The sequence below is a fragment of the Orcinus orca genome, chromosome 16 (genome assembly GCF_937001465.1).
Source record: "Orcinus orca chromosome 16, mOrcOrc1.1, whole genome shotgun sequence".
NCBI lineage: Eukaryota > Metazoa > Chordata > Mammalia > Artiodactyla > Delphinidae > Orcinus > Orcinus orca.
Genome location: NC_064574.1, coordinates 57,603,724 through 57,615,234, shown reverse-complemented (window position 1 = coordinate 57,615,234; position 11,511 = coordinate 57,603,724). Strand labels below are relative to the sequence as shown.

Genomic DNA, 11,511 nt, shown 5'->3' with positions numbered 1-11,511 from the left:
AGGAAATCATCGTGTTGAGTGTTTTGTCATCATAAACAGTTTTTGATAGTGACTGTCTTGAAGATCATGGGATTCAGATTAACTTCCCCTTGGCATTCCCATGTCAGTGGGTTTGTCCCAAATTGGGAAGGTTAAGACAAACATTGACCCCTAGAAGGAAACTGCAGGAGAGAGTGAAAACAGTTAGATTAGGGTCAGCTGAATTTCTTACATTTTTCCAAAGACAAAAAAACTTTGTTTATTAGATAACTAAAACTGCAGACTGGGGCCCATTTGTGGATGCCAGCCCCAAGCCCATAGCCTTACTCTTCCACTGTCTTCATTTATATGTGGTGTTAGCATCCACTGAAGCATTCTCTGCTTCATTCTCATGAGTGAAATGTTGACTAACAGGATTTTGGATACTGCCTTACTCACAGAGACATATGGATTTACTGTTTTCATTTTCCATAATCCATTGAAGCTGTTGAAATCCTTACCACTCACTGGATTTGATTCTGCACTCGCTTCCATTTTTGTAACCTTTGTTGGAGTAATGTGGACCTTGACAAATACACACCTCACGTTCCTTCTGTGCCTGTGTCTGATATGGATAATGATGCCCATATCTTAATAAGGGAGCCTCACTGGATCATGAAAAGTACTGCTTACTGATATTGACAACACAAGCAGAATGTTAATAATTATTGGATATACTCTCACTCACAGTCACTCGTAATCGTCTTTTTCCCCATTCCCTATTGGAACCTTTAACAGAGATCTTGGGTCCTAGAGGTTGGAGGAAGGGAGTTCGTGGAAGAAATGGAAAGAGAAAGTTGTCCACTTATCTTCTTAGTGAGCTAGAGAGAACTTCTCGTCCAGTTCAATCAAAGAGGAAAAATATTTCCATTGACTTGTCTCATAAATATGAGTCACTGATACTGAATCTGGCCTCAACCCAGTTTCCCTAGATTTTTATCTTATCTGTGTTAGTAGAACATTTCCATAAAAGTCAAGTATTTTTGCTAAATTTAGCTAAACCTCCTTTCCCCCTACTCTTCCTACTGTATCTTTAAGAATAAAATAAATTGTAGCCAGAGGAAGCTATTTTTAAAGCTGTTTTTACACAGAAGGCTTAATACTTTTCCTAGTCACTGAATTACATCCCTATTCGATTGACTGTGCACCCCCTTATTTACGGTCATTATCTGCAGGTTTTGAAAGTCATAATGAACCATGCTAAGCTACATTTTTCCATTCACTGGCTCAGTCATCTGGAAGAGCCAAATATTCAAAATCTGATTGCATTGCTCTTCATTATTTCCTATTCCCTCTCCTCTGCAAAATCCATTAACTCACAGCGGAAACACTTGCAGGTAACGCCTCTGAGCTTTTGTATCAAAATGTAACCAGCGACTCTTCAAGGACAGAGATGATGTCTCTGGCAATATTCAGTTAATTCTTAAGACTTTCCAAGTAGGTTGGAGTCTTTGATCCAAAGAAATGCTGAGCTGGGGTCTCTTCTAGATTAAAGTTCCTTCACAGACAGATGTTGAATCTGTTGAATCTGTCCAGTAGAGGATGTAATCCAGAGCTATCTAAAAATACTTCTGGGTCACATCTTAGACACTACAGACAGTAGCTCATCATTGTTCTAATGACTTTCTTTGTTGTGGGGTGTGTGTGTGTGTGTGTGTGTGTGTGTGTGTGTGTGTGTGTGGTGTCTGGGAATAGCCATCCTTCATGGCACTCATAGGTACCTAACTTACTAAAACCAGAATACTACAGCAGAATCTCTCTGCCATCCTCACAAGTCAAGGGACAGATGTTGTCACTTCGAAGTGAGAAAACATCTGGGATCAGTTTCTTGATCAGTTTCCATCTGATTTTCTGACCAGTTAGTGACTAGGACACATCAAGTGCCCAGTGAAGTCCACTGAAGGCTTACAGATTCTGACATGTGAGTACAAGAATTCAGTAAGGATTTACCCTAATATTTTTTTTTTTTTTTTTTTTTTTTTTTGCGGTACGCGGGCCTCTCACTGCTGTGGCTTCTTCCGTTGCGGAGCACAGGCTCCAGACGCGCAGGCTCAGTGGCCATGGCTCCCGGGCCCAGCCGCTCCGCGGCATGTGGGATCTTCCCGGACCAGGACACGAACCCGTGTCCCCTGCATCTGCAGGCGGACTCTCAACCACTGCGCCACCAGGGAAGCCCTACCCTAATATTTTTAATAATGTCATCATAACCTGCAGAGAAAAGGAGTTATCAGATTAATAAGTGTGCGTGTTTTAAACTAGAACACCTTTTTCAGGACCCTGGACAGCACACCACCACCACCAATTCTGGCTTTAACCACGGAACCCAGCAGCTATTCCATTTAATTTATTATGTGTGTGCAGTGTGCAAAGCACACACCAAATACTTTACATGTATATAATGCTCCTTTACGCGTTACAGTGATCCTCCTCTGCTGAGACACACTATGCCATCAGCACATCCAACCTGGAGAATTACTTTAACATCTCTATTTTTGAATATTAAGTAATTTTTAATCTCCTAATTATTCATTTCTTTCTCCTGGATACACCTTACTACCAAACTGCTGATTTCAGGGACACGATATTGTTTGCACTCAAGTTAAATTTAACTAAGATAAATTTCAGTTTTAGTCTCATTGGTTTCTTTGAGCTCATCTTGGCTTATTTAAGTCAAGTAAGTTGTCTTGGTACTTGTTGCTTCTTAAAGTATTTGCACTATCAAAACTGCATTACAAAGTATTCCTTCAGGTTTTAAAATTATCCAATATCATTAAAGCTTCGGACATATTAGTTTCTTATTATATATTAAGCTCATTACATTGGAATTTGTGATGAACTCTAGCTGTTAGGTAGTCACAGACTTTAATAAAAAGGTGGCCTGCTATCAGCCTAGTTCTTTATTATTATTAATAGCTTCATCAGAAAAAAACATTTAAAAATAATAAAATGTGTACTATTCGAGAGGTATTATTGGGCTTCTTGTATTTTATTCTTAGAAAATGTTTGCTCATGATGAAAAGGATTATAAGTTCATTGGTGTCCAAGGGCAGTTTCTTCCCAATGATGCAATCAGGGAGCTATATTCATTTAAAAAATTTTAGTCTCTGTTGATTTTCTAGCAAATCTATGTCATACATGGATAAAATAGCTCCTTTCAGCTCACTTTCATGTCCTCAATCAGTTTGAATAAAAATGTTAATTTGTTTTACATAGTATCTCTTACCTTTCTAAAGTGATCTAAGATTTAGAACCTTGTGTCTTGGCCTGCCCTTCTGAGACACCCACATGAAAATGAACTGATGAAAACAATTTTTAGGGGAAGTAACCATCTATCCATCTACTACTTCCTTGCCTCTATCTTTAAACGATGCATTTTCATTGAATTCTCGTGTGAATGTAATATCCTCAAATGACTTGTCAGTTGCATTCAACCATTACCAACCTCGACAAGATTTTTAAATTGTAGCGATCCCATCTGTCCGAAGCAGTAGGTGAAATGGAGAGAGTGGTAGTATTGGGGGCAGACTATGACATTCCAATATTCCTGTCAATCCCACGATTTTACAATCCTTTTCTACCAGGTTATAATTCTCCCTTTACTTCTAGAATTCCTGCACGTCCTCCCTCCAGCATGTCAAGATGAAAATGAAAATAAAAATAAAACTCATGCTGATTCGCAGGTGCCTTATGTTTGACTATTTGAATCTAGTCTTGTTTCTCTTTAGCTTTGGTCCCCTGGATGATTCTATAATTACAGAGGACCCTGTAGCCTCTTGGTTTGCATTTTAACTTTCTCGCTTGGTCTTATCATTATATTTTGTTTTTATTATCCTTGACCTGATTTGTAAAATGTCATATGCTTTTCTGTTTTTATCCTATGATGTGCATTCTTATAAAACACCTCAAATATTTTGTAGAATAGAGAATGATTTAAATGTATGAATAAACAATGACTAGCTTCTTTTGAATGATCAGATTCACATCAGAGTGGGTTTCTCAGTGAGTCTGCAAATGGCCCTCTAGGCTTCCTGCTAGCCCTGGTTGTGAGGAGGCGCTCACTGACCATGTTTCCATCCCTCCGGCCTGTTTACCTGCAGAACCATTCAGCGCCTCCGTCTGGGTGATGATGTTTGTGATGCTGCTCATTGTATCCGCCATAGCTGTTTTCGTATTTGAATACTTCAGTCCTGTTGGATACAACAGAAACTTAGCCAAAGGGAAAGGTGAGACTAGCTTCATAAGCATGATTCAAAGTCAATGCTATGTAATTTACTTTCAATGAAGAGTTCAGATTTAGAACACATTATCCTATATTGCCTTGCTGTACCATCGTATAAATCATGCTGGGTCATTGATATTACTTGCAGTGCCATACAAGTATGGGTTATTCCCTTCTACTGAAAAGAAGGGTAAAACTTAAAAATGAGACATTTTAATCTTGCTATAATGTGGAGTCGGTAGTTAAGTGAAAAACTACTGATATCTGCTGAGAAAGCATATTTGAAAAAGTTTTCTGGCAGTTGTCAAAATGTGCATCAAAACAAATGTTAAAACTACTAGTGAGTCTCAACGTCAGTCTATGCAAAGAAAATGGTTTTATAGAATCTAGGCTAAGAACATTCTCCAAACTGCCAAATCTGCTCACATTCGTTTGATGATAAATATATAAATATATGATAAAATGGTGACTTTCCCCAAACAGTTACATTTTCCTCTTGACAGTGCCTGACCTTAGTGCATTGTACTTGATAAAGTGGCAATCAGTAAGTAGAAAATTGAATTGGGATGCATTCATCGGCCATAACTTTTTTTTTTTTTTTTTTTTGCGGTATGCGGGCCTCTCACTGCTGTGGCCTCTCCCGTTGTGGAGCACAGGCTCCGGACGTGCAGGCTCAGCGGCCATGGCTCACGGGCCCAGCTGCTCCGCGGCATGTGGGATCCTCCCGGACCGGGGCACGAACCCTCGTCCCCTGCATCAGCAGGCGGACTCTCAACCACTGTGCCACCAGGGAAGCCCGGCCATAACTTTTTAAGAGGCTCCCACACGAACCATATACATAAACACATTACACAATTTTGAGTGAATTTTTCTCAATGCACAGCACATTCTAAGTAGATGGTATCAGAAGGGTGCCAGGACGAAATCTCTTTCCTGATAAATGACTTTAGATGATGGAAGACGGCAGATCTTCAAGGTACAGTTATTCAAAAACAAGGCACTTTAATTTGCCATATGTTCTTTTTGCTTGGAAGATTCAGTATTGGAAAGAGCCAGCAGGTCACAGGAATCTATTGGGAACTTAGTTTTACTGAAATCCTCCCGCTTCTTCTTAACCACTGTTACCACATAAACCACCTGCCGTCAACCAAATGTAGTTAAAATGCCACAAGTAATCACGTTGTGTTTAAGTGAGAGAGTTGCCAGCATTTCACTAAATGGGTAATGTAATTAACTAGTAAGCAGCTTTCCAACAGAGTGGGTCCTGAGGCAATGTTCTATGGGTGATCATACTGCAGGAGAGTAGATATTTACGTTTGCAAAATCAGAGCTTGTGTTGTTTGTGAATTCGTGCGTTTATTTGATGAATATTTCCGGAGTACCTGGTACCGGAGCAGGGGTTTAACGTGGTAAATGGGATGGAGATTTCCTCATCCTTGGGCCACAGCGAATTTAGTTGTGGAGACAACACGTAAACATATAAGTGAATACTCACAGATTGTAATAAATCTCAAGAAGAAGGGAGAAAAACCAAAGTGAAGTGATGGGATATGGGCGCTTCTTAAGTATGACGGTCAAGCAGGGAAGGGCTTTAGGAAGAGATGACGCTTGAGTTCAGACCTGAAAGATGAGAAGGATTCAGTCCTATGAAAAACTGAGGGAAAAGCATTCCATGCAGAGGGAACAGCAGATACAAAGGCCTTGGCATGGGCTCAATCTTGATATGCTCAAGAAACAGAAAAGTTATGAGTAAGTGAGGTAGACAGTGGTATAAGATGAAGTCAGAGGGATAGGCTGTTGACTGTGGTAAGCATTTCAGATTTTCTTCAAAATACAATGAAAGGGAAGAGGCAGAATACAAACCTGTACGGTGTGGAAAGGTCACTTTCTATCTATCTATCAAGACGATGAGAGGGGTGGCAGCAGTGGAGGGAGGGAGACCAGTTAGGAAGGTGATACAGTTTTCCAAGAGAAAGAACTGCAGTGCTTTGGACTTGGATGGAGAGAATGGAGATGGAAAGAAGTGGATACATTTGAAATGTATCTTGGAAGATAAAAAGCTATCCAAAGGCCACCACGTGCTGAAGCACACACTATTGTGCAGGAAGGAACCTAGCATGCAAACTCCTTCCATCACCTGGAGGCTTTTTGTTTTCTACTCATCCGCATGTAGAAACCCTCAGGAAATGACAGCTACTTATTTCCTTGCACAAAATAGCTTTCTGTTACATCTCATTGTCCTTTATGGGGAAAATTATATGACCCAGTAATAGTCTTCATGAATCAGGAATTCCCAAACGTCTTGGACAGCTCCCTGCAACTGCCCATTTCTGATTCCCAAATAGCTATCACTTCTGATCAACACGCATCCCTAATAAAATTAAGTATTCATGAAGTTTACTGGATTGACTCTACTTTTTACTAAGAATTCTCAGCCTCTTGGGAATAAGCCCAGAAGATCATAAAATTAGGCAAAGAAAAAGAGGAGAGCTTGAAACTGAGAATAATAGAATTAGTTGCCTTCTCTCTAATGTGTTGTATATGGATATTGTAAGTATTGCGATAGCCTGAATTTGGCCTCCCATGTGCGGAAAGCTTGCTTCCCAACTAGGCTCTCTGCCCAGAACTTCGTAACTTCCATCAATCTGGATTCACTGCTGCCACTTTATTTATTGCCCACTCTGTGTGCATCGCCAACTGAAGTCTAAGTAGATCATTTTTTCATATCTTCATTTACTTAAATGACATAAAAACCTTCTGTTAAAGGAAGACCCTTTTTCCCATGAAATGAGGGCATAAATTGATTTTTTTCCCCTTGCACAAAAACAGACTTGAAAGCTCTAACATGTGTGTTTTACAGCCTGCATATTCCCCTGCCCAATAAATTTTGGCATATTGTTCTGCCTCTTTAGTTAAGTCTGTTGCAAGGAACACTTAAGAATCTTAAAAAAAAAGAATCTTAAGAATACGCTGAGGGAGAAAAAGTGCTGTGATATCAGAGTTCATTTTCCATGACCCTGCAACCAAATGTCTTCCATCTGCGAAGTGTTAGAAGAATTAAGCTCTATTGTTCTGTTCCTTAATGTCTCCATTTGGAGAGTGTTTTAGTTTGGTTTAATTCCTACGTTGTGCATATCTTACATCTGAGTTTGAACAGGAGCCATGGCTAGGAACAATCAGATTAGAATATCAAGCACCAGTCCCTCTGAATTGCATGGTTCTTATACGAAAGCACATCTGACGAATACCGAAGCACCCCCATGCACATGTTTTGTAAAGCTCTGCTTCCCCAAATGGAAATCAAATCCACATTTAAAACAGGTCATAACACTACTTCTAATTCAAACCCATGTTTTGCATAACCATTTTCTTCCTTCCTCCCTCCCTCCCTCCCTCCCTTCCTCCCTCCCTTCCTTCCTTCCTTCTTTTTTCCCTTTTTCTTTCTTTCTTTCTTTCTACCTCTTTCTTTTTCTCTCTCTCCTTCCTTCTTTCTTTCTTTTTTCTCTCTTTCTTTCTTTCTTGTTCGTTCTTTCTTTCTTCCTCCCTCCTTCCCTCCCTCTCTCTCTCTTCCTTTCTTTCTTTCTTTGTCTTTTTAGAAATGTGGCAAAAAGCCAACTATATAGAAATGTGGGAAGAATGCTAATTTTTAAAGAGAAAAGGACTCATTGTGTGTGTGGTTCTGGGGCAGTGATGGGACACGCTATGATCTAAGTCCGTCTTCTGGCAGCCTTCAGTGTTGCTGGGGCCACTGCATAGTATCAAACACTCACCAGTGTACATTTTGAGGAGGCGCTGAGAATGTCCTTCCTGTCATTTGCAGCACCCCATGGGCCTTCTTTTACTATTGGAAAAGCTATATGGCTTCTTTGGGGCCTGGTGTTTAACAACTCCGTGCCTGTCCAGAATCCTAAAGGGACCACCAGCAAGATCATGGTGTCCGTGTGGGCCTTCTTTGCCGTCATATTCCTGGCCAGCTACACGGCTAATCTGGCTGCTTTCATGATCCAGGAGGAGTTTGTGGACCAAGTGACTGGCCTCAGTGACAAAAAGGTAAGGTCACTTTGCTTTCGTCTCTGCCTGAGGGGTTGATCTTAAACGTTCTCCCCTCAGAGGAAGTAAATCAGACTCTCATCCAAACCCATCAACTCTAAAGTACAAAGCCAGAGGATTGTTTTTTTCCTCTTAACTCAAATGGGCATATTTCTAAAAGTTCCAGGAACGGAAGCTTAAGCTTAGCTCCTAAGTCTTAAAGTGTCTAGATCTAACTTGGAAACGAAGTTTCCCCCGTGGTTGTTTCTCACACTTACATGACTGTGTTGATGCTTCCTGAGGTCTGTGACTCATGTTACAGCTTAGGCCAGAGCTCATCTTGCCAAGAAGAGTATGATGTTGAGGGAGATCCATTAGCCTTGGATCAGGAGAAACTTGGAGTGAAGTGAGATGCTCTCGGCTCTAGGTACCTCCTAGTTTTGTGACTTTGTATGAGTCTCTTACGTGCTCCATGCCTTGGATTCTCTGACTTGAAAACAAAAGTCCTCTGTAAGCCCTACCCAGAGACAAAACTGACAGCTCCTTTTTACTATGTAGCCAATCAGCCCCATCACCAGCACTCCTGACTCACCTGAAATTTCTTCAAGGGACGCAAACGGAGCATTTCCCACCGGTCCCTTTTACTCAGACTCACCTTCAATCCTCCCTCCTGGGGCTGTGCTTCCCACATCAGGGAGATGGGGGTGTTAACACCTGCGCTCTCCATTCTCCGCTGCCATGTAACGAAGTTTGCAGGGTGTGAGTAGCTATTCAGAAACCTACAGGGAGGAAGAGGTAAAATTTCCTATTGAAATTTTAGTTTCAGGAAACAAACCCTGACTTGCTAAGCTCAGCAGTGTGGGGACTGCAGCACTGCAAAGATTTTCTGTCTTGTATGTGGGGATAATTTGTCTCTTTATAAAATCTCAGTATCATGTCTTATTGGCATGAGTCTACATATATCCTTTCAGCATTCATCAACAGACTGCTGAATAGAAAATCAGCCCATGAAAAGACTTAACAGCTTAGCCGTGACTTACACGGTGGTTGAAAGAGGTACAGAGAGGCCTGTCATCAGAGAGAAGGTGAGGGATTGGAGTGAGTCACCATCACAAAAGCGCCACCAACCTTATGAGCAGTTGGCCTCTCTGATGGCTCCTCCTTGGAAAGTAAATGCCACTCTCTGCGTCATGGCGACAAAGCCCTGTATTATCTGGCCCATCCCCCCATGTCCCCTCCGTCTTGCTTGCTGAGGCCCTCTCTCCATTCCTTAGACACTCCAAGTGTATTTCCACCACAGTGCCCTTGCACTTGCCATGTCCTGTGCCTGGAATGTTCTTCCCCCTCTATTCTCATGGCCGGCTTCTCCTTGACTTTCAGGTTTTAGGGAAACTATCACCCCTTGGGAGAGCCTTCCTGGTCACCATGGTGAACTTGGCAGCCTGAGCTTGTGCTCCCATGAAACTTAATTTCCAGTAGGAAGAAATAAACGACACACAAGTAAACGCAATGGAGAAGAAAATTCCAGGCAGGAATAAGTGCTGTAAAACTGATGAGATTAAAATTGACTTGGGGGAAGGGGATGTCAGGGTTATCTGACACTTAGTAGATGCTCAGTGCACACTTGTTGATTGAACGGGAAATGCACGGTGTGTTGGATGCTGCGGGCACCCTGCCTGGGGCCTCGGATCCCTTTCTCAGTTCTGTGTGCCCAGCCTCACCTTTGCTGACAAAGGTTCGTACCAGGGACCTTCAGAGGATGATTACCTTGGGGCACTGAAATGGTAAATGTCTGGATATTTTTATGTCCCCCAAATCTTGCAGTTGCCTGTAACCAATGGCTAACCAGTGTGAGAGTACAAAAGCCCAGCTGTTCTGTTGCTTCTAGGCAAACTCAGAGGTGCAGTTTACTCTCCAGAGCTCCCTGCAGGATCAGGCCGAGGCTGAGACTTTGCTCACAATCACACCCTTGGTTGGCTTCCTCACCTTCCCTAACCTTCTTCCCCCATGTCCTTCCTGGTTTCTCCTGGAACCCTTCCCTAATACATCATGCTCACCTAAAGCACATGGCATCTGGGAGGCAGCAGAGAAAGCCCTACACTCAGAGTCAGGAAAGTTGGGTTCCTTTTCCTCTCTGCTGCATACTAGTTGTGTGATGCCTTTATTGTTGGGTAACCTTGCTGGGCCTCCTAGCTCCTCTCTGAACATTTGGGAATCATCGTTGTGGTAAGGATGGAAGGAGGCTGCACATGTGAATGTGCCCGGTTGCCTGTAACTGTTATGTGATTCCATCACATCATGGGAGCAAATGTACAGTTCCTAGAATAAGTGACCAGAGATACATTGGAAGCAGTGGGAAACCAAGTTTTGGATGAGAAGATTCTTCAAGAAAGGAGTTGGCAGCGTATTTTGCTTTTTGTTGCTATTTTCAATAGCAAGGGGGAAAAATCCCTTGCTACCTAGTTTTGGGTCTAATAACATGACTGCTTACGGGAAAACTAATTAGAAACACTAATAATTAGACTGACCTTCTCTGAGTTGGAAACATCTAGTAACAGATACCATATCCTCATGAGATACAGCTCAGTTTCCATGCTCAGAGTGTTAGCAGCAAGCAGATAGCTCTTTTAATTAAATGTTTGATACAATTAGATAAACAGCAAAATTCCTAGAGTAAATAAGCTAAATGCTCCCAGAAGGTTAATGGCAAATATACCAAGAAAGTCTGCAAAATCAAAATCTATATTGAATCAATTTATTTGAATACTGTATACAAGTGTTCTTTCTTTCTTTCTTTTTATCATGAATACCTATGTAACAGCTCAGGTTTATAATACTTTTAAGCCATTTGCATACTTGCTGTGAAAGAAGCACCTTTGGGCCCACGGTGTGCTCAGATGAGCTTGGGGATAAATTATACGTAGGTGAATTCATGGGTAGATGCTCCCCTAGGAATTATTAAAGAAGTTGGAATGTTGGTGGCGACCCTTTCCAAAATGTTGGGTGTTACTGTGGTTGGTGAAATCCATCCCTGGGAGGCAGACTAATGTAGTGGAAAAAGCAACAGCATAGGGGTCAAATGGATCTGGATTCAAATCCTGACCTTGCCATATAGTAGTTGTATGGCCTTCAGTGTGTCAGTATCCCCACAGCTTAATTTCCTGATAGAAGGGGTTTAATACCATTCTGGCAAGGTTGATATGAGGATTAGGAATAATCCTCACACCGTGCCTGGCACATGGTAG

The 11,511-nt window shown here is 41.6% G+C and overlaps 1 protein-coding gene across 1 annotated transcript in view; it reads left to right on the top strand.

Moving 5' to 3' along the window:
* The window catches only part of GRIN2A (glutamate ionotropic receptor NMDA type subunit 2A), a 374,217-nt gene that overhangs the window by 285,965 nt on the left and 76,741 nt on the right, over positions 1-11,511 (top strand). Inside the window, exons 7-8 of the mRNA XM_049699105.1 lie at positions 4,116-4,241; positions 8,058-8,287. Coding sequence (XP_049555062.1) covers positions 4,116-4,241; positions 8,058-8,287 — 356 coding nt within the window. The remainder of the gene's footprint in view (positions 1-4,115; positions 4,242-8,057; positions 8,288-11,511) is intronic.